At 40.9% G+C, this 20,346-nt stretch overlaps 1 protein-coding gene across 3 annotated transcripts in view; it reads right to left on the reverse strand.

Annotated features, from left to right (window-relative positions):
* Nucleotides 1–20,346, reverse strand: part of LYN (LYN proto-oncogene, Src family tyrosine kinase) — a 67,464-nt gene that overhangs the window by 900 nt on the left and 46,218 nt on the right. For all 3 annotated transcript variants that reach the window (XM_018560125.1, XM_018560123.1, XM_018560124.1), the window contains 6 exons: nucleotides 20,174–20,323; nucleotides 19,378–19,530; nucleotides 16,297–16,479; nucleotides 15,143–15,219; nucleotides 2,647–2,800; nucleotides 1,911–2,042 (listed from right to left, as the gene is read on the reverse strand). In XM_018560125.1, the coding sequence (XP_018415627.1) occupies nucleotides 1,911–2,042; nucleotides 2,647–2,800; nucleotides 15,143–15,219; nucleotides 16,297–16,479; nucleotides 19,378–19,530; nucleotides 20,174–20,323 (849 nt within the window). The remainder of the gene's footprint in view (nucleotides 1–1,910; nucleotides 2,043–2,646; nucleotides 2,801–15,142; nucleotides 15,220–16,296; nucleotides 16,480–19,377; nucleotides 19,531–20,173; nucleotides 20,324–20,346) is intronic.

The following is a 20,346-nucleotide window of genomic DNA, read 5'->3' on the forward strand; positions in this document are numbered from 1 at the left end:
ATATAAATATGTATATATAAATATGTATTAGTGTGTGTGATATTTTTGCATCGGTTTAAATTGCCAGGTTTATGACAGGTTTTATTTACTTTTAAAGTTTCTTCAATAATTGGCTGTAGTGTCGCTCAATACTCTAGTCTATAGATTTATATCTGACTGGCTCAGCTGGGTGTAACAACAGTTCCAAATGCTGTAGAAAGGTGGCAAGCCCTGTCTGTACGACTCGTAGAAACCAGGTTAAAACTTTCATTCTCCAACTGTCACTTCAAAATGACAGTTTTAATCTGATTTCTGTGAATGTTAGTGGCAGGTAAGGGTCATTATGTAGTCTGAATGTTTGGAAAAACACATTTCTAACATCTACACATTTTAATAATCTTTGTGTGTGTGTGTATGTATATATGTGTGTTACAGGACAGCCATCTTACTCTAATTTAGAGAAGTACAAAAAACCCTAACTGACTTTACTGTAGATGCCACGTTCTTGCATCGCCACTGTGGTTATTTGAGGTGTGGTGAAAGCAGAACTAGAGTATATCGTTTCTACACTTAATGCACCCTCTGCCTCATTTTGTACTTAGTCATATTAAAGTCAAAAGGTTTTTAAGTTATTTAAAATTTCTTTTAATGACGTACAATGGATGCTGCTCCTTGATCAGAATTTTGAGTTTCCTGCAGAATTAGCTGGTCCCCTGAGCAATGGCCTGACATCCTGTTTTAGGGTGACTCCTTTCCTTTGCAGGGTCCTATGGAGCCATCCTTGTGTGTGCTAGTAAGCTGTGTGTGTCTCTACAAGCACAAAAGCAAAGCAAGGCAAGTAATTCCCCTGCTCCCCTTCCATCCTCCTTTCTCCTTCTTTCCAACCCCTCTGCAAGCTAGTAAATGGAGATGGATCTGCTCTGTTCCTTGTGATCTTATACTCAACAGGAAGCATAGGCGAGAGAGTTGGGGCCAGCAGATTGCAAACATGATTGTAAGTGGGCAAAAAAAATGTTAGAAATGCTTTGCAGGGAAATGTATTTTTGTTTGATCTGGATTTATTAATAAAGTTTGATAGTTTAACACTACTGTAAAAGACACCTTCAATTTTATTGAAGATAAGTAATTATGTTACATTGTATGTGACAATAAGAATATTGTTATTAGACTCTTTTGAATTCTTTGCAGGATGATGTAACACAATCTCTGTTTAAATAAGTAGTGCGTCTTGGAAACAAAGTGATTTTCTGTACTGGCCGCTACATAAAGATGTTCACAAGGAGGTGTTGCCAGAATAAACAGTACATGTCACCTGGTTTGCCATAGTAGCCATTATCTGTAACTTACAGCAATCCCTGGGACAAGGAAGGAGTCTAGGCTTGTGGTCAGAATAGCATATTCAACCTTTACCGCTGAAAAAAGGCGTGACACTGAGCTCTTATGTTACGTCTTCTGGATGTAATGATTTCTCTAGTAAAAGGTGTGGCAATGGGAGTGCCTGGAGGAAAAGAGGTTTAACCTTCGCATACGGAAAGGATTCTTCAGTTAGAGCGGTGACAATGGGGAATAGAGTGCCCCGGGAGCCAGTTCTAGCTAGCTCAGTTAATTGTTTAAAAAAAAATCTGGATGTATTCCTAAATGCACAGAATATTACTGGATATTGAGTTCTTATAGGTATATTAGGCATCAGAGATTGTTGATCCATGGAATATCCAATTGCCTTATAGGATCAGGAAGGAATTTTTTCCCCTGTTGGAGAAAATTGAACCATGCCATGTTTTTTTTTGCCTTCCTCTGGTTCCACAGGGGGTAATTGTGGGCATAGCATTCTGGTTAGGCTTTTTTTTTTTTCTTCATATCTCTATCGGTTGAACTCGATGGAAATGTCTTTTTTTTCAACCTGACTATGTAACTATGTAACTTTAGAATACCTGGATAGGGGATCTTCCCATATGTGATTATCTCAGACAGGAGAATGCCGAAGGACCACACATCCGATTTAATTGTAAAGGATCCAAAGTTGATGGCCTCTGGAGCTGTCCATTTAATAGGGAATTTTGCACCTACAAAAAATGACAGATGTAAGTCTGAAATATGGAAAGATTTCCTGAAGTGTGTAAGACATTTTCAATGAATGAAATATACAGTAATTTTGGTTAATAAGAGGAGTTATACACCTGAATTTTACATGAGATCCAATGGATTATAATAGGGGTAGGCAATGTTGGCACTGCAGCTGTGGTGAAACTACAAATTCCATTATGCTTCTGTCTCTGGGGGGCATGTCAGTGGCTGAGTCTTGGGATGCCTTATGTCATTTGTAGTATCACCACAGCTGGAGAGTAGAGGTTGCCTACCCCTGGGTTAGAACATCACTATCAAGAATTAGGTAGATTATGGATGCCTTTGTAAGTGTGCACCAGCATTATCAGCTGCAGAGATGTTCCAACTTGCTGCAAAATGTCTGTGCTGACCACATGGTTGTTCTTCTTTCCTCTTATAGAGGGAGTGCAGGATTAATTAATTGTACATTCATCAGTGTGTTAATATACTGCAGCAAGTAGACACCTCCTAGATCTTTAATTTGCCAAGAGAACTAAATGTCTAAGAGCATGCTAAATTTAAACAAATATCACTTTTACAAACAGTGAAAGGCAGAAACTATACCTTCTTTTGCTGTGTATTCATTATCTTCAATGACTCGAGCCAGACCAAAGTCAGCAATTTTACACATTAGAGAATCGGAGACTAATACATTGGCCGCCCTGAGATCCCGGTGGATGTAGTTCTTTTTTTCTATGTAAGCCATTCCTTCTGCAATCTGTAATAGAGTAATCAAATAATGAATGTGGAGACTGAACATAAAACCTAAGCCCACATGAAGCAGGTCAACCCATTCTGCACTCTTACCCTTAACAGCTCACCATTCAGTGGCAGCAATAGCGTCAATCAATGTAGAGAAAGAGCTGACACTATAGTTGAAATCACATCAAGCAGCACAAGTAAAAGACAAAGTGTTTTTAGGTTGAGCAGGAACCCTTTTTCAAAGAAGGTTTGTCTCCAAAAAAAATTAATTTCTACGGTTCAGCCATACTGATATGGACCTCTAACAGTACGGCTTACCTATGAATGAATGGGGCCATGGTATGCATGTTCACTAAGGCCCGGTTCACACCTGGGCGTTTTGTAGCACGTTCGAACGCTCTGCAAAACGCTCAAACACAGAAATCCCATTATTTCCTATGGGTATGGTTCACACCTGGGCGTATTACAGGCCGTATGAATGCGCTACAAAACGTCCTACGCCCAAAGAAGTACAGGAGCTTCTTTGGGGCGTTTTTGTCGCACTTTCCATTGGTATACAGCAAAGTAGCCCTTGGAAACGCGTGTTTGTAGCGCGGTTTCGTTTAACCGCGAATCGCGGTAAAAACGTGTGTCCGACATATGTGCGACAAACGCGCATATTCGATACGCCTAGGTGTGAACCCAGCCTATGAGGAAGATCTGGTTGGGATGCTTTTGCAGAAAAGGCTGTGTGACGCCAGGCAGGGGTGCAATGCAAATACTGCTGGATCATGGAGAAAGGTATTTTTCCATGTAGGATGCACCCAGGAAGATAGAGGGAATTGATTAAGGCACTGTTCACACCAGGGCGGTTTGTGGGCGCACAGATTTGTCTGCGCTGAACCGCCAACATGAACAATCCCATACATTCCTATGGCAACCAAACTGCCTGCCACCCAAAATGCTCCCTGAGCTACTTTATCGTGCTGATCGGCGCGTTTTCCATATAGATTTAAATGGATCAGCTGAAAGGTGATTAAAAACGCCCTTTAAAAAAATGTGCGGAAACTGCGTTGAAACGCTTTTGCCCTGGTGTGAATGGGGCCTATTTTGAAAGGTCCATCCTTTAAGCTGTTAGCAGTTGGGTTTGAAAGTTTTTTTTAAACAAACATATATTCAAGTGTGCATCCACAACACTCAGTTTGCAAAGCATAAAGTATATAGTCTTCAAATTATAAAATCATCCTGCAAGCTTTTCTGGCAACCTCTATAAACTGGCAAATGAAGTCAATGGTCCCTCTTCTAGGAGGGGAGGGGGGTATGTGTTATTCAAGTCTATATTTAGCAAAACAGATACAGAGTGAGCCTGCAGAAAGCACAGAGTTCACCACCTTTTGGCTGCAAGTGGTAAATATGTAGCAATTCCAATGCAATATTTTATATTTAAATGTTTTGTTTTTTTACTTGTAATTCAGAATGAAAAAACTCCTTCACTTTCCCCTCTGTGCAGGAACTTCATATTAAGGTGCCCATACACCTTGCGATTATCGTCCAAAAAACGAACGCGATCGCATTGAAAACGCGATTGGTCTGTGCATGATGGGGTATTCGAGCGGAAATTGAACAACGATAATTGTAAGGTGTATACCCAGCTTAACACAGACCAGTCATTGCTCCCCTCATTTTCTGCAGGCAGCCTACAGTTGGAGGCTCCTCCCACCACTCTGCTCTTTGCACAGTTAATGTGCAGCCCATTGATGATGTCACCACTACCGGTATATTAACAAGGTAATATCTCAATTTTCAAAGTCATCCGGTGCTTGCAAAGTAGATTTATGCATTACAAGTAGATTTATACATTGACACATATATAGTTACAAAGTATTTGAGGTTGAATAAAGACACATGTCCATCAAGTCCAACCTAGTGTGTGGGTGTATAGATCCCTGAGTCATCTCGTTATTAGGAGTACTTGTACCCATATTTCGATGAAAGTTTTGTGCCCAGACTTAGTTTTAAAAACATTATATATTCCTCTCTTAGGGTGTAATATCATAACATACATACTGTACATCCACAAACCCCCTTTCATACTTCTTCTCCCAGCAGTTTGCTGTCTCATTTTGAACTCATCTTAGCTGCGTGCCGCTCTGCCTTACGGTTGCCACCTGTCCCGGATTCACCTGGACAGTGCGGGTTTTGAGTCCTGTATGTGCTGTGCCTGGGTTTCAGGCCAGCTGAAAGCCAGACACAGCACATACAGGACTCAAAACCCAGACTGTCCAGGTGAATCCGGGACATGTGGCAGCCCTACTCCGCATGCACAACCACAATGTCCACTCACATATTCATTCAGAGGTTCTGTGAAAGGAGAGACAACAAAACCATCACAGCAGCACACATGTAGTCCATTCCTACTTTGTCCTTAACTGATAGTCTGTACCTTGTTATGGACAGGGGCTGAAAGGAAGAGTCTGCATGAGCCAGAGTATTGCAATTCCGATCTGTTTGCGGTTGCAATTTTTAGCAGGCTCAAATGCAAAAAATGATGAATGCACATTGTTTCTTTTATTATTGTGTTTGCATTTAATATATTTCTGAAAAAGCTGCACTATGCCTTTTAACTCACTGCCAGTTAGTGCTTATTAACAATTGCACTGTTTTTGGTATCCATTGCGTTGAGATAGCTTATTAATTTTAAATGGGCAGTCAACACATCTCAATGCATGAAAAAATGCACTTGCTCTATTTTTGGCAAATGTTCACACAATATACAATTTTCACATTTCTGCAATGTAGTGCACCATAGCCCAGGTGTACAAACTTGCAAAGGTCTACTAGCATAGGTATAACTGTATATGCGCATTGGGGTGTCTTTTAGAATGAATGGCATGGCACGGCACCACACGCACATACATTCTTGCATTGTGGTAACATGCAGTTGAATTACACACTTCTCTATTTTTGGCAACTCGGGCTGACACAATATACAATATTCACATTTGTGCAATGTAGTGCACCATAGTGCAGGGGTTCAAACTAGCACAGGTCTACTAGCGTAGGTATAACTGTATATGCACATTGGGGTGCCTTTTTAGAATGAATGGCACGGCACAACATGCACAAGCACCCTTGCATTGTGGTAACATGCAGTTGAACTACGCACTTCTCTATTTTTGGCAATTCGGGCTTACACAATATACAATATTCACACTTGTGCAATGTAGTGCAACATAGCTCAGGTGTACAAACTAGCACAGGACTACTAGCATAGGTATAACTGCATATGCACATGGGGGTGTCTTTTAGAATGAATGGCACCACATGCACATACATTCTTGCATTGTGGTAACATGCAGTTGAATTACGCACTTCTCTATTTTTGGAAACTCGGGCTTACACAATATACAATATTCACACTTGTGCAATGTAGTGCACCATAGTGCAGGTGTTCAAACTTGCACAGGTCTACTAGCGTAGGTATAACTGTATATGCGCATTGGGGTGTCTTTTAGAATGAATGGCACAGCACCACATGCACAAGCACCCTGGCATTGTGGTAACATGCAGTTGAACTATGCACTTCTGTAACACAAGTGTGAATCCAGCCTGAGCCTTTAGAACTTTTTTTTTCTGGTCAAACTGTGTGGTATTTCCCTGTCAGTATGAAACAGAAACCTGAGCTAAAACTACCTTCCCTTCGTTTGTTTGTTGTCTTTTTGATAAGCTGGTAAAACAAGTTTAGGACTAAAAGCAAAGAAACCTTGCCAAAAATGTAGAGGCCACATAACCGTGACACGGAGAACAATCACCATAGTGCACATATTCCAGTTAAGCCCGTGGGGTCATTTAAATGTGCCGTTTCATCTTACGTCTTAGCTGGTTATTTGTAGTTTAAATGTAAAAAAAACTTGTATTTTTCAATTATTTCCTCCATATGTCATGTCCACCACTCCAAGCTCGCTCCTGTCATGGACTACACTCTCATAACAAATTAGTAAACTAAACGTGAGATTGTAGTGCATCACAGGAGTGAGCTTGGAGTGGTGGCTACTTTATAACACACACAGGAACCATGGGGGAACAAAAGTAGACACCCACCAGAAGGAAGGACAGTGTCAGCATAAACTCGGAGCTAATTTGAGGATCTCCAGATGAGTGATACACAAACGGGGTCCAGTTTTCTTAATAGGGTACTTGAATGCAATTTTAGGAGCTTAGTGTCACTTTCATATTCCATGGACAATTATACAAAAGTCACTGCTGACAGCCTTACTCCCTCAGAACCAGTTTTTGCTCATATTAGTTCTTCTCTATTATGTATCCTAGCGCAATAAAGCAGTTATATGTGAAGAACAAAGAGCAAAGCATATCTTAACGCAAAAACTGCATATATGCACAGCTTAAAGAACTCCAGGAATTTTAAAAACTGACCCTTGCAGTGAGGCTACCCCAAACTGCAGTCGTTAAATGCTTGTTTTATCTAGGGGACACTATTAGACCTGTTTTACTTACCTCAGTCTTTACTTTTCCTCAGTCTCGCCGCCTCCCTCCGGGCTGCTAGGCTGGTCCCTGCAACCTCTTCTCCCCTCGGCTCTGGTGGACTGCTGATGTCATCATGTTTAATGCACGTTCATTGACTTGCATTAGATGTGAGGAAACCAAGGAACATTCCAAAGCTGGAGTGGAGGGAGAGAGAGGAGAGTGGCGACCACCATGGGACTAAGGTTCAGGCGAGCATATGTCTGCTTTATTTGATCCCCTAGGCAAGCCTTTCTCAACTAGGGTTCTGGGGCACCCTGGCATGCCTTCTAGCTTCCTCTTGGGTGCCTCAAAGTTTACTGGTAGTGGGACAGAGATGCAAGGGGGAAAAGAAGACTGAAGTGAAGGGAGCTCCTGATGTAAAGGGGGAACTCTGATATGAATGGGAGGGGGGACTCTGATGTGAAAGGATGGCTCCTGTTGTGAAAAGGGGCTACTGATGCAAAGGGTGACTCTAATGTGAGGGGGGGGGGGGATCTTGATTTGAAGGGGACACTTCGATGTGAAGGGGTAAACCAACTTTTTTGTATGTTTTTGCCTGGGGTCCCCCTTTAAATATGCAACATTTTAGACTGGGGTGCCATGACTAAAAACAGGTTGAGAAACGCTGCCCTAGACAAAATGAGCACTTAACTCTTGCATGGTGCAAGAGTAAATTGTTGTTTTTTTTTAACAGTCCTTAGATGTGGTGGCAGCATTCGTTTTTTGTTTTTTTTAAGGCTAACAAACTTTTTAGCAAATACCTGTTGATTTTGCCAAGAATGCAGTGTCCTTGTCACTAGTGAGATTAACAAATAGCTAAAAATCTTGTCTTTCTTTGATAATCTGCAATTCCCATCAGCTTTAACGTAATGGAGATGAACAAAGGCAGACATGAAATCCATTCTGGGTGGCAACCATGGCTACCTCCATAGTTACAGTGGAAGAAAACATTTTGCAATCCTTGGGCAGGAAGTGTGTTATTCGCAGAATAGGTTAAAAAAAAAAAGGAAAAAAAAGTCTGAAAAAAGCAAACATCTAAGGACTGGTAAGCAGCAATGAATTAGGTTTTTGATTTTGAGCTTAGGTATGCTTTAAAGCAGGGCTCAAAATTTCAAGTCCTGAGCTACTAACCAGGCCTTAAAAGTTGCTCGCCACCAGTTGCCCCACCTAACCCCTACCCTGCCCCGGACTTACCTCCGCCAGGTCAGTAATGTAACGCACAGCGCAGAGGTCAGAGGGACGCACAGCGCAGAGGTCAGAGGGACGCACAGCGCAGAGGTCAGAGGGACGCACAGCGCAGAGGTCAGAGGGACGCACAGCGCAGAGGTCAGAGGGACGCACAGCGCAGAGGTCAGAGGGACGCACAGCGCAGAGGTCAGAGGGACGCACAGCGCAGAGGTCAGAGGGACGCACAGCGCAGAGGTCAGAGGGACGCACAGCGCAGAGGTCAGAGGGACGCACAGCGCAGAGGTCAGAGGGACGCACAGCGCAGAGGTCAGAGGGACGCACAGCGCAGAGGTCAGAGGGACGCACAGCGCAGAGGTCAGAGGGACGCACAGCGCAGAGGTCAGAGGGACGCACAGCGCAGAGGTCAGAGGGACGCACAGCGCAGAGGTCAGAGGGACGCACAGCGCAGAGGTCAGAGGGACGCACAGCGCAGAGGTCAGAGTGACGCACAGTGTAAGGAAGAAAGAAAAGGGACTTACAGTGCACTTAGCTGGTATTCAGGTGCCTCTTCTTTCTCCTGGTGGAGGTGGGGGTGGAGGTCAGTGCAGAGATCCTCCATGTATCCTCTGTGCCCTGCTGCATAACTTTCTGGATGGCCGGTCTCACCGTCTCTGCAGTCTTCCTCCCAGCCTGGCAGCTGAGGTGGGCAGAGGAAGCTGCAGAAGACAGCGGATGTCATCGAGGTGCGCCGCTGGCGGGACCAGAGATGGGACACTACTGCCACGGCGATCGTTCCCTTGTGTTCTCTCTTCTCATCGGTTGCTCTGTAGCTACAGTGGCCGAAGAGAAGAGAACAGAAGCGAGCAATTGCCGCGGCGGTAGTGTCCCATCTCTGGTCCCGCCGGCGGCGCTCCTCGATGAGATTCCACTCGCCCCCCCGCAATTTTCACTCGTCAATTGCGAGGGGGCGAGTGGAAATTTTGAGGCCTGCTTTAAAGTAAAAGTGATGTCTTTCTTTTACAAATTGCATACAGGCAGACAGGCAGGCTGACAGAAAGTCTCTTCTGCTATAGAAGCTTCTTCTTGCCTGTAAGCCTTTTTTTTGTTTTAATGTACACTGGATTCTTGCTGAGATGAAGTAACTGTTGTGCACATACATGGGAGTTACTACTAGTCCAGAGGCTGAAAGCTTAAAGCTGGAAGAGAATTGGGACAAAGAGTGGAAGTGCCAGTGAGGAAGGAGAGCCCAGACATTGAAGCATTGGAGGCAGTGGTGTATTTATGTATTTGGCTGCCCTAGGCAAGCCAAGCTCCGGCCGCCCTCGGCACCTTACTAGCACCCCTCCCCGGGGGGTTTTAAAGGAGGCAGTTGCTTTGTCAGGTAAGACTGCCATAATGTGCTAATATGCTGTGCAAACTTCATGGGTGTCCCTTTTTTCAAATCTATTTATTATTGGTATTTATATAGTTGACAAGCAGCTTACAATCTAAGGTCCTTATCTCACATGTATGCATATGAGGGCCAATTTAGACATGAGCCATGTAGCCTTCCAGCATGTCTTTGGTGTGTGGGAGGGAACCAGAGTACCCAGAGATAACCCATCCAAGCACAGGGAGAACATGCAAACTCCTTGCAGATAGTGACCAGGCTGAGATTCAAACCAGGGACCCCCAGTGCTGCAAGGCAGAAGTGCTAACCGCTACACCATTGTGCTGCCACTTTAAAGTGTATGTCTAGCCCAAACTCTTTTTTTAAATAGAGTGGGGAAAGCATTGAACATCTGTTTGGCTGTAAATGTTATCTGGGGCTGCTTTACAATGATTACCTCTCATTAAACGCGAAAACGACACTTTAATGGGAAAGATGGAGAGCGGGACACCTCAGCAGTTAGGCCTAATTCGCCATTTATGACAACTTCACAACAATTGTGAACGTGAGTATATAGATGTTTTTCTTCTGCAGGTTTTGCTCAAGTCTCTGTTACTTCCTCTTGGTATGCTCTGTTGAAATATGCTGTGAACGTGCCATCTTTCCATCTTTCTCAATACTGAAAAATGAAGCTGTGATGACAGCCGGCCTCCAGTTCAGTGTCTGAAAACTAACAATAGTACTCTAAAGAGGAACTAGATCATTCAAAATGAGAATATCAGGGTTTGCAGTGTTTGAATGGAGACACTGAAAAGTAACTATGAGTACCTTTGGTATACTCTTAAGTCTTGTTTCTTTGTCAAAACACCAATATAATCCCCACACTTCCCAATAATAGCTATCTCATAGATTTGTGGAGGGCAGGGAAGCACCAGCCTAAACTATGTGAGGGGAATTTATCAAAACTGGAGCTGAGAAAATCTGGAGCTGCTGTACATGGCAACCAATCAGCACCCACCTTTTGTTTTCAAAGCTTAACTGAACAGTCTGAAGAGAGAAGCTGATTGGTTGCCATGCACAACTGCTCCAGATTTTCTGTGCTCCAGTTTTGATAAATCCCCCCCTATGTTCACTGCACTTAAAGTGGAACTTCAGGCAAACAAGTACATTTTATCTTTACTGCTTTACCTGCCAAACATTTTCAAACTTTCCCCAGCCACTCCTGAAATACATACACCTCTGCTAATCAGAATGGTCACTTTGTTGCTTTCTGCTTTACCAGTACCTTTTTCTGGGTTGCTCCCTAGGCATATGGTCAAAGTTAATGGTTCGTTGTCAAATGGTCAGGCTAAAGTTGAAGTGACATAGCTACAAAGCTGAATTAGGAAATAAGTGTACCTCTAGCTGTACAGCAAGTATGAGGTGCATCAATCACAAGACTGACCAGAATTACAAATCCTGTGGCAAGTAAAACAATAAAGATTTATGTATTTCCACTATGTAATTGCCATATGTCCCATTTTAGGCAGAATTGTTATTTTGAAGCCTTGAGAGTTCTCTGCTAGTATGATAACTCACCCTGCAAGAAAACTGATAAGATTCCTCCATTTTAAATAGATTTGTGGAGGGCAGGGAAGCACCAGCCTAAACTATGTGAGGGGAATTTATCAAAACTGGAGCTGAGAAAATCTGGAGCTGCTGTACATGGCAACCAATCAGCACCCACCTTTTGTTTTCAAAGCTTAACTGAACAGTCTGAAGAGAGAAGCTGATTGGTTGCCATGCACAACTGTTCCAGATTTTCTGTGCTCCAGTTTTGATAAATCCCCCCCTGTGTTCACTGCACTTAAAGTGGAACTTCAGGCAAACAAGTACATTTTATGTTTACTGCTTTACCTGCCAAACATTTTCAAACTTTCCCCAGCCACTCCTGAAATACATACACCTCTGCTAATCAGAATGGTCACTTTGTTGCTTTCTGCTTTACCAGTACCTTTTTCTGGGTTGCTCCCTAGGCATATGGTCAAAGTTAATGGTTCGTTGTCAAATGGTCAGGCTAAAGTTGAAGTGACATAGCTACAAAGCTGAATTAGGAAATAAGTGTACCTCTAGCTGTACAGCAAGTATGAGGTGCATCAATCACAAGACTGACCAGAATTACAAATCCTGTGGCAAGTAAAACAATAAAGATTTATGTATTTCCACTATGTAATTGCCATATGTCCCATTTTAGGCAGAATTGTTATTTTGAAGCCTTGAGAGTTCTCTGCTAGTATGATAACTCACCCTGCAAGAAAACTGATAAGATTCCTCCATTTTATGAAGCACAAATGTCACCGTTATAGAATGCCATAAGACTCAGGACATATTTTGTACTGACATTATAAAGCTCAAAAATTATTATTTTTCTCATAATGGTGACAAGTGGCTGCCCACAGAAGCAATAGGCCACAAACTGCTACAGAGCAACAAGCTGACAAGTTCCTAAATGTTTATGTCTGCAGTCTTTAGGCCACACAATTGTTTGAACCAGTTTAAAAAGCCACTGCCTCATTAACAGCCACATAATTATTAAGCCAGATTAAAGTAATAGGAAACGTGCAGTATACTTTACGCTTTTGTAACTTTAGCTAGGTTACTTTCTCTATTTTAACAGCACCGTGTTTCATTTCACTTTGCATACTTTTCCACTTCCTACTTTTTCAAGAAGTCACATAATAGCTAGTCTATTCTCTAACAGGATTTTACATATAAACACAAATATATCTTCCAGAGCACTGGATGGTGGTCAAAAGCACGTACAATTATCCATTGAATAGGAAATCAGGCAAAGGCTATTACTTTGCATCGGAGTTCCGAGTAAAATGTTGGACGGTTGCCAAAGACCAGTGCTCACATTTGCATCCTCAGAGACATTACTGGACTCTGGTCACTTCTCTAAATAGACATATCTGCTGTCTTTACTGTAAACAGTTTCCTGTACCACAAACAATGCAATATATCTGCTGACAATCAAGTCAGTGATTCCTTCCTCCACCGAGGAAGTCTCCATAATGTGAAACAAAAAGCCAGAGAGTACAGCTGTGAGACAGTGACATCATCATCATGGTCCCAGGAGAGTGACCAGACATACAAACTGCTGCCGCTGAAGGAAAAATCTCACCATTGCATTCTTAGAAAGAAAAGCCAACACATAGTTAAGTTCCACAGTATCCACCTATATCTAATTTGGGAGAGGGAGGAACAACAATAGCAGTCAGTAATTTCTGATGAAGTTCTCAAATGCGAACCATACTGATAGGATGAGAGAGCAGAGTGGCAGAGGGATGAACTCATAACTCTGCTCCTTCTCCTTTCACTGTCCAGTCAAAGGCTGGGGAGGGACAAGACCTGTAAGTGTTGGTAAACTGCAGCTGAGAAAAATCCGGTCTCCTGCCCAGCCGAACAGAAATGTACTGGCAGTGCTGTGTAAATCTCAGGAGTAGATAGACAGAAATAACATTTCTGTGGCAGGTAAAACAGGTCCCAATATATTTATTTCATCTGTGTATTTATTTGTTTGCCTGGAGTTCAGATTTAAAGGTTCAGACCACCCAAAGCTAGCATTCTAGATACAAGTGGCTGCTGATAGTCTTAATTAGCTATTGGCTTTTTATAATTCTCAGAGATTCCAGCTATTTAGCTATCCATCAATTTTAACAGGGATAATAGGTCCTCCTATAAAGGCCACAGAAGATGGTGGAAGATGAGCACAGAGATCTTTCTGTTATTGTTCCCAAATGAATAAATAAACAGGTGGGTGATTCAGATTACAACACCCTCCCCACCCACCACTAACTGACCCCCAGCTGCATTTAGCTTTTTACATGACAAACTCATGTCACCCATGCCATGGGTGCAATGGGCCACACTCTTCCAAACTTTACTACATTGCTGTGGAGGTATCATAATGGTGGCATGATTTATGTGAATCTCTTCATTTTAATCCAGGACACCGTTCTAGAAGACAGAACACTCAGGGGAGATACTTATCCCCCCTCCACCAATGGTCACAGACCTTCATACCTCCCTATCCAGATGACTCACCCACTGATAATATCCTTCCTTCCCTGGATGCCTCACCCGCTGCTGACATCTATTCCTTCCCAGCCTTTAAAGAGTAATTGCACTTTTCTTGGGAAAAAAAATCAATCTTCTTTGGGTGATCTGTGCACATTACACAGATTTTAACCAACTTAGTTGCCATTTCCTACCTGTTTCTGTTCTGAAGGAAAAGCTGTTTGTTGCAGCATGTCCTTTGCAAACTGATCCCTAAATGGGAGGATCTGGGTTTAGCCGGTGTATGTCCTGCTTAGTAATAGGGAAAGTTGCAGTGTCTGCATCCCTATAGTAGTAATTAACCCGTAGGGAGTATCTCACCAATAATGAAATTCATATTGCAAAAATTGTACTTGTACCTTAGTGCAGACTTCTGACAAAATCAGTCAGTCAATCACAGAAGCAGGAAGTGACATTTCTGGGGGTGTTCTGTACACCAAGTGTCTCCATACTGCATTGAACTTTTGTGTCATATTTAGAACATAGCAGCGGCTGCCGTTTTAAATGGAAAGGTAATTTTTAATAACATTGCATTACAAAATGGCTTGTGCAACAATTATATATGCTATATTTATTTTTAAAAGATTTTTTCTTATTTGTCTTTTGAAAGTGAAATTACTCTTGAAACTGATGCTAACATGCTTGTCTACTGTCTACTCAGACACCTCACTCATTGATGGTATCTATCCCTCCCTATCCGGACACCTCACCCTATGCTGACATCCATTTTTTTTTTGCCAGGCACCTCACCCAATGCTGTCATCCCTCCTTACCCGTCAGGACATCTCACCCCTGCTAACATCCAGTACCCTGGTTTACCTTGCCTGTTCTGCACAGGCAAACTTTTGCTATTATGTATAAGCTTATAGAGCTTTGATCTATAACACTCTGATCTTTCAAGTATGACAAAGTTGCAATAAAAATTCAGACATATCTCAAAGCACAACGAGGCACAAACATATGTCCACCAATATATAAATAAAACATGCTTTGTAATTTACATTAGGGCGCATAATAATACTTACAATGCACTGTATGAGAATATGTTTCATTTATAATAACTGGAAAAAATAAGTTTCTGTTGCTGATTATTTTCTTAGTACTTGTTAGTAAACTAATAACAAATCACAGTTGACAGTGACCCAAACCACAAATTGCACATGAGGTTAAACCCCAAAGACACCATTCAGTGCATTCATTAAATTAAGTTGCCTCTTTTACCTGAGCTGAGAAGTCAATCAGCTTGGGAAGAATAACTTTGGTACCTTCATCGCTCTTCATAAAGTCTAGTAGGCTTCCTATTAACCAAGAAAATGTATGAACAAATAAAGAAACACATTCAGAAAGATAATCATGAATAAGTATACATAAATACTGTATCATTTTAAACAGCCCTGTTGCTAAACTAGAAGTCCCCATAAAGGATGTGCCTGTAAGGCAAAAAGCATTTACGTTGCTCTGCTGCTGCCTATGCTTTTCTACTGAATAGAAATGCCTGGGTGAAATACCTAGGTAACATCCATGATTATCGATCTCCTGTGTCCCCCACAGTGATCGATATTATATTACTATAGGACACAGTGGGGATGTAGAGGTTGGTGTGAGAAACCAGTGAGCACTGCGGGGGACGATGGAGATCACTACTCCCAAAAGTGTCCATTTCAGAAGGAACTTCACCAGGCTATTCCTCTTTAATCAAGCTTCCTCTTTAATATGGACTTCCAGTATAAAAGAGATCAATAATTGCTTGATGGAAGATATTTCTCATGCTTCAGATATCCACTACATTAATTGTACTTCCAGGTTCCAACAATGGAATCATGCAAGTAAGGGAATAGAACTGGAATAGTGCAAGTAGCATCCAGAACTTTTATTGAAACTTTATAATGCCAGAAGGCATAGAAAAACATAAAACTGCTAACATCTTGTGTAAGAATCAGCATCTGTCATCAAAAACTCCTGGGTCTGCCCTATGCATTTTGTCTGAGGATGTCTTTTTGAAAGATATAAGTACGTAATTTCTTGCATGATTAGAAGTACATACTTCTAAGTACGGAACCATCAACTTGGGCAGGGACATTAACCAGCCCCAACGGCATCAAAGAACACTGAGATCGTGGTAGTGGATATCTGGAACCATTAAAGATATGATCCATCAAGCCATTACTGACCTGTTTTAAACAAGAGGTCTAAAATTCTTTTGCATTACCCATTTCAGTTTTGGTTGACGGTCATGATCCCTTTCTATCCACAAAGTATTGAAAATGTTCTTTTTGAGCGCCACATCCTTTCTATTTTGTTGTATGAGAACTATATATTGACTTTATGTATGCTGTTGAATATTTACGCCATGTACATGTAGATATTAGACTCACCTTTGGACATATATTCGGTAATAATATAAATTGGCTCCTGCTTTGTGACCACAGCATAAAGTCTGACTAGCTTATCATGCTGGAGAGTCTTCATCAGATTTGCCTCTTCCATGAAGGCTTCAGCTGACATGGTTCCGGCTTTCAATGTTTTCACTGCAATCTTTGTATTATTGTTGTAGAAACCTGAAGTGGATGATTGGTAAAGGAGTATTTATGTGACTGAATTAACAAAAAGTAAATACTTCAGAATAGAAGCAACACGCGTTATTAATTAATTTCATGAGTTGACCCAAGAGTACATGCCAAATCCTCATATCTTCTGTTTATTTCAGCAGTGCTTATTAGTAATAAGTGGATCAAATTCAGCACCAGCACAGTGTGAATGAAAAGTATATGGCCCTACAATACAAACCCTACCACAGATGTATTGTACTTGAGTTTGGCCTCAAGTGTCTTATGTCATCTATCTATACGTGAGGTAATCAAGAGGGACCCAAACTAGTGCAGGATTTTATTTTCAAACATAAGCCAGTAAAATAGATATGCAACATTCACATATATAGATATATATTGGCTCACACAAGTTCAAGTAAATTGACATACTAAATCATATTTGTTAGCACAGGGTAATAAAAGCAACCAATGGCCTTAGAAAAGGAACTAATGAAGGCATATCTTGGAATCTTCAGCCTCTTTACACAAGTGGAATTCCTAATTCAGTGTCTACTTGACAACATGTTATTGTAAAGCCAGCACTAAGCACTGAAAGGTGTATCTAGTGTTTATATGCTCTTGTCCTTAAAATTAAAGTATGACATTTTAAAAAAAAATACAATATATATGTACTTCTACTATCTGACTTTCCATAACACACTGCTAATGTGTTACCATAGCTACAAAATGCTTCCTACAAAGAAAACAATAATTGGCTGTTGACACATGAGAGGAAACACAATGAAATCCACATATGGCATCATTATCCTCAATTTCTACATTCATTTAGGCAGACTAATCTCTCAAATTGAACATCAAGCTTTATAACGTCAACAAGAGGAAACATCTTGAAACTCATACTTGTAGCTGTTGTAAAAACTGCCCGTGTCATTTCCTTAGTTGTGAATGTACATGAGGAGGGGCAGGCATTGGACTTTTACATTCTAAAACCATCTCATTGCCGCTATGGGAGAGCCTAACAGCTTAGACGTTTATCCATTCATAAATTTCCTTTTTTTCTTCATATATTATGTTATGTTGAATTGTTTTTACATGTTGCATATTTTCATTTATCATCTTGTAGAATGGGCAGGGGCATTTTAAAGTAATGAATACTTGTATAATGTTTTCACAAATTCACAATTGCTGGGGTCATTGTGTCTACATTGTGACAGCAGCTTACAGCAGGATGCTAAATAAAGAACTCACTAGGAAATTCAAAAAAGAATGCAAACAGTGTACTAATTCAGGAACTTTTTCTATTCTAAAGCAAACCTGTGTTTTGCCCAAGCAATTTTAACCTGCTAAGATTACAAATAATGTATTAATTTGTTACACGGGGCATACTATATTGTACTATATTGTACACTATAACATAATGTGTATTAAACACATAACACAAAAACTGTTGTAACCACAACTACAAAGCCCCCATCAGCTGTAGGATAACACATGTCCTTCTGCTGTATGTGTATGTTACTTCAAAATGAAAGATTTCATGTATTTGTCTGTTTGATTGTGAAGATGTTTCTATATGTACTAAGGTTTTTATTTTGGTTTTCTGAAAATCCTGCCAGTCCCCGTTCTGTCCTTTTGCAATCTGACCACGCCAAGTAGGGAAGCAGATCCATGCTGGCATGGTCAGTTTGCATAGCTGGGGATCTTACCTGGAGATGCAGAATGCTGAGTTGATGCATGGCGTGCCTGTATCTCCTGCAGTCGACCACACTCCCTGCCCAGTCCTTCTGTATTGCTATAGCGGCTCCCAGCCAGAACCTTGCAGTCAATCAACACAGCAAGGACTGGCAGTGTGACATAATATTCGGTCCACCCACGACAGAGATAAGGAAGGAAAAACACATGAGGAAGAAGAACCCATGCTGTGCGGTCATATGGCCGCAAAATAAAATTGCTCACTATATGCTGAGAGCACCGCACCCGGGACAGATCCTGACAATACTGTCGAGATCCACCCCGCTGGCTGATTTATATTTTGCTCTAACAACAGTGCTGCCTTAGCCTAGAGAAAGATTATTTTATTGTATCTGTTGGTGCCAATAATCTGTCTTATTTCTCAAGGTCTGTGTAACTCCTATTTACTTTTTCTTACTCTCACTGAAATGAGGGCTTCATTTTTCAAGATCTACAGTATGTTCTTCACCGCATCTCCCAAGAAGTATGACTCTTTCTTGATATGCCATTCTATTGTTGTCAAAATCTCTTCCAGACAACACAGTTGTTCCCGGAATGTTTTCCAATTCAAATTTCGAGCCACAATTGTTAGACTACAGTATTTGGCCTTTATATGTGGAATATTGTCTTAAGTATAAAGTTCTTTTCTACAACAATACTTTTGTGAACAGATGTCTTCCTGCACATGGTAAATTATTTCTGTAATTCATTCTAAGATATTTTGTTGTTTGAAAACACCTTTTTAATCTTTATAACTAGCTTTCTTAGCTGCTATGTGTATAGTTTTCATTGGTCCTGCAACTGGTCTTGCAAGTTCTTAGAGGGATGCTGGAAAGAATGCTGAATGCAACAGTAAGTGATGCTGAAGTATTAATTTGATCCTAAAGTATTCACCCTAATCACAAAGTATTTTTACTACAGTGTACAAACTCACTGTCTGATAACATAAGCCTGAGCTTATTTACACTGTGTACACACATAACAAATGCAAAGAGCAGTAGGAAATGAAGATAGTAAACTATGCACTGAAGCTGGTGCACAACTGGAATGCCAGCATCACACACTCCTGCCAACCCTCAAAAGTACCCTTATTACTTCATGGGAAAGTCTGCCATAGGGCTACATTGCTCCACCATTTTTGGATGCAAGATAAATAATTTTGTTTCATATGCTTACCCATCCAGACTTCACCAAACTGGCCAGCTCCAAGTTTCTTCACCAGTTTAATTGATTCTCTTGGAATTTCCCAAGCATCTTTGTCCCAGGGTTTCTGTGGCTTGGCGGCATAGCATGGTTTATCAAGTTTCCTACACAGCCCATCTGGTTGTTCTGTTAAACAAAAAAATGTGGCATATAAAACACAAATAAGTGTAACATAAACAAATACACAACAAAGTAATAATAAAAACAGTATACTAATAATTAATTAATGTTATGGGACCTGCTGGGGTCACTATAGACCAACAAGGAGAAAATAATACATTACTTGCAATCAATTTCTACTTAGGTTTGATGTTTGGTGTTATTTGTTTCATATTACAAAAGATTAATAAACACTTACTTACTTAGGTTAAAGAGATTCATTATAGCGTACAATAAAAACAAACTGACCGTGTTCATCTATGAATGGCTTCAATAAATAGAACCAAGGAATCATAGGAGTCAGTTGTATAAGGTCAGAAATTAATAAATTACATTAAACATTTACTAAGATAAGGTAACTGATAAAGGTTTGTTGATTTGAATATACTGTACTGTAAGAACTTTATTTTGCATGCACACACACATACGAATATATGCAACAAATACCTTTGCACACACAAGGACTACTGCTGTATGGTATATTAAGTCAGGTGTGGCAGTCTAGAGTCTGACAGTTGCACTCCCTAGCATTTTAAAGCTGTCTTTTTATTGTAGTGGTTCACCTGTTGATCAACACAGATTTAATTTCATTTAAGTAAAGGATACTTACTCTGGTAATGCTGGATCATATCACTAATACACGGGAAAGTGATTCTAGGAGATATATAAAAACCACCATTGTCAAGAGTTCTGATTTTGTAGTGTTTGATGACATCACCAGTCTTGGGATCAAAATCTCTTATTGATAACGAGTAGCTGCCTGCAAAGGGAGAAATATATATA

The sequence above is a fragment of the Nanorana parkeri genome, unplaced genomic scaffold (genome assembly GCF_000935625.1).
Source record: "Nanorana parkeri isolate BGI_ZX_2015 unplaced genomic scaffold, ASM93562v1 scaffold433, whole genome shotgun sequence".
Lineage (NCBI taxonomy): Eukaryota > Metazoa > Chordata > Amphibia > Anura > Dicroglossidae > Nanorana > Nanorana parkeri.